The 3,039-nt window shown below is 24.3% G+C and overlaps 3 protein-coding genes across 3 annotated transcripts in view; all 3 read right to left on the reverse strand.

Annotated features, from left to right (window-relative positions):
* Window positions 1-134, reverse strand: part of Ip259 (NSA2 ribosome biogenesis factor-like IP259) — a 3,896-nt gene extending 3,762 nt beyond the window's left edge. Inside the window, exon 1 of the mRNA XM_017901166.1 lies at window positions 105-134. The gene's annotated coding sequence lies outside the window, so the exon portion shown is untranslated. The remainder of the gene's footprint in view (window positions 1-104) is intronic.
* The window catches only part of RpS27A (ribosomal protein S27A), a 6,368-nt gene extending 5,684 nt beyond the window's left edge, over window positions 1-684 (reverse strand). Inside the window, exon 1 of the mRNA XM_017901167.1 lies at window positions 634-684. The gene's annotated coding sequence lies outside the window, so the exon portion shown is untranslated. The remainder of the gene's footprint in view (window positions 1-633) is intronic.
* Window positions 685-2,460: 1,776 nt separating this feature from the next.
* On the reverse strand, window positions 2,461-3,039 carry LOC108548298 (protein C19orf12). The gene is made up of 2 exons (XM_017901163.1): window positions 2,827-3,039; window positions 2,461-2,729 (listed from the first exon to the last, which is right to left on the reverse strand). Exons 1-2 carry the CDS (start codon window positions 2,984-2,986, stop codon window positions 2,461-2,463), a joined length of 429 nt encoding a protein of 142 aa, XP_017756652.1. The 5' UTR covers window positions 2,987-3,039.

Raw genomic sequence — 3,039 nt, forward strand, 5'->3', positions numbered from 1 at the left:
ATATTATAATTATTAATATAATTGAAATCTTTTTATTATATAATACTATATGTATATTGTGAATTGTATGAAATATAAAATTTGAAAATATTTATTCCACCTACCTATATGTATAAATGTATGTATATATGTACGTACGTGTGTATATATACAGTATGTATATGCGTATATTACAGCACACACACACACATACGTCTTTATCTTTCTGTGCCTATACTATATTCTTTACTACACAACGCTCTTCACTCTTTTGCGCAATATAATACTATCACATAATTAAAAAATTAGTAATACTTTTAAAACAGTTTGAATGTATAAAACAATTTATATTACAGAAAAAAGGAGTTAAATTTTAATTAAAATATATAACTGCGCTATAATTATTAGAAAATTGATTTTTAATAGTTATACACTGTATCGACGAAATTCTCTCAAAAAACTATACACAACCACGTTTGCTACAATGAACCATGTGTACAACTTTTATTCACTTTATAAATATAAAAATATTATGACTGTAGGCATAAAAGTAAATTTGAAATAAATTTACAAAAATTGCAAAACACACAATTCAAGAATTATTGAAATAATTAAAATTTATCAATAATTTTCAACGTTTCCAATTTAACTTACCTTTACCTACGCCATGTACATATAGAAAGGAATTATAAGAACGGATAATTTAATGTTAGAACGGAAACAACGCCATCTGGTGGTATTCAAACTTAAGTTCCTCCTACTAAATAATTTAGTTTTAATTAACAATGTGTGTTATAGAAAAAAATTTATATATGTTAACAAATGATTAAAATTTCATTTAGCAATTATTATTTTTTAAAATAAAACTATATAATGCTATTAATATTATACAATTTAGCAATTTCAGTTTTTATAACTTAATGATTTTAAAATCTCAAAAAGGAACATAGAAATATGTAAAGGAGATAAAAATAATATAAAAAATAGGAAGTAACGTTATTCTAACAAGAAAATAATAAAATAACTTTTGTCACATGCAATTGTGTATAGGCGGCAAATTTGAAATTGCTAAATTGATAACCTATACTTATGTTTTTTTATGAATAAATATATACATTTATTTTTATATGTATGAAAATAATATGACAAATAATATGTAATTATGAAACTGTTCGAATACTTTTGTAGCGTTCAAATAGTTTTGATATCATGATATCAATATTTTCGAGTCATCTTTTGTAAATATTATTGTATGTTGACCAAACTTGGCATGTATTATCGACATACCTGTATATTGTTATTGATATAAAATTGTTTTTAAATTTAGCATCTGACTGCCTTTTTTTAATTCTTAAACATTTCATCTGAACGCATTCGGATACTTTTGTGTACACATTTAACGATTTATTGATATCAGCCATTATTGCTTAAAACATTTAAATGACAATTAAAATAGTACAAAAATTAATATGACAATTTAAACAGAACATTTTCATTAATACATTGACGACGATGTACTCTAATAAGCATGTAGTCTGAATTCCCATGTATTTTTTGAATTATTAATAAATGATTGAAAAGATTCAAAAGATTATCTAGCATTTAACAAGTGTAATATTTTATTAAGAAACAATGAGCATATTTGAAGATACTTCCAATAACGTTGTTTAGTGTGATATGTTTAAAAACAATTTCCCCAATGGTGAGGCGCTAAGCAAAATTTACAAATATATTGTTTGTTGTCTCTTTTTGTAGTATTTAACTTTTTATATACTACGAATAAATTGAACAATGTATAATTTATTATCCATACTTTCTTTGACCACTCCATTGTTTCATGAATTATTGAATAGTAAGATAAATAGTGATTTACTCTATCCAATTTCTTCATGAAAGTATAATATTTGTCATTACAAGTAGACTTTATTTTTATAGTACCATTTCAGTTTGATTTATCAAATGTACTTGGATCATACATTGTCGAAATCATATGTACTAGTCAAGTATCCTTCCATGAAAGGAGAATTGCACCATTTCTTTCAAAGGTCATTTGATATCAGTTCGACTTTAGTTCTTTTGATTTTGATTTGATGGAAGTCCTCCCTTTTTCTGATGGTTCCACATATTTTTACTTTTTTCTTGAATAAATATTTAGCAAAAACCATATAAAGTATGAAAAATGCAAATTAGAGTCTCCCATCACCAATAGTTGAAAAATGAAAGACATGAATTAGTATTTTTCCTCATCAATGTGTTAATACTGTTAATTAAAAAGGTTGTTGTATTTTCTTTTTATTACATATTTTCCATATTACATAGTAAAAAATAATTAATATATTAAAATATACATTACTTATACTGTACTTTATTTAAAATAAGTTATCTAAAATAACTTAAATTAAATTAAATAAATTGTAAATTACAAATTTTGAAAATTGGTATCATGTAAAAAGTACTTCATGGTACTTCATGGTTTTTAAATTACTGTTTTTGTATAACAGTTATATTGAACTCAGAGGCTAAATATGCTATTAATAATTGAATTATTTGTTGCACAAAACTTGCATCACCAACTAAAAAAAGTGCTAAATTATTAAGTGTCAAAATATTCTTCATTGTAATAAATTCCAGTAATTGTTTTGATATCTTTTGCCTTTCTTCTGGTGTCATTCTATGATAAATAACATATGAAAGAGATTCAAATTTGTCCTTTGCATAACAACCCATTATTATGCTACTGACTACACCTCCTAAAAATAAACATTTATTTTTATCTTTTTTTATATTCAATTTTAATAATGTATTAATGAAATTTGAAGTTGTGAAATTAATGTAGGAAGCAATTACCCATTGTAAGTCCAATGGGTCCAGCAAGTAAACCACCAATAACTGTTGATGCACCAACTAATGTTCCATACTTCATCGAAGAATATATGGAAACTTTGAGATCTTGTACAGATTCAGTTTTTAAAACTAGTTCTAACACCTTGTCTAATGAAAGAGACATATTTAAATGTAGTTAAATATATTTTTACAACTGTTCACAACACTACAACTGAA

This window comes from Eufriesea mexicana, unplaced genomic scaffold, assembly GCF_001483705.2.
Source record: "Eufriesea mexicana isolate 0111107269 unplaced genomic scaffold, ASM148370v2 scaffold1532, whole genome shotgun sequence".
Taxonomy (NCBI): domain Eukaryota; kingdom Metazoa; phylum Arthropoda; class Insecta; order Hymenoptera; family Apidae; genus Eufriesea; species Eufriesea mexicana.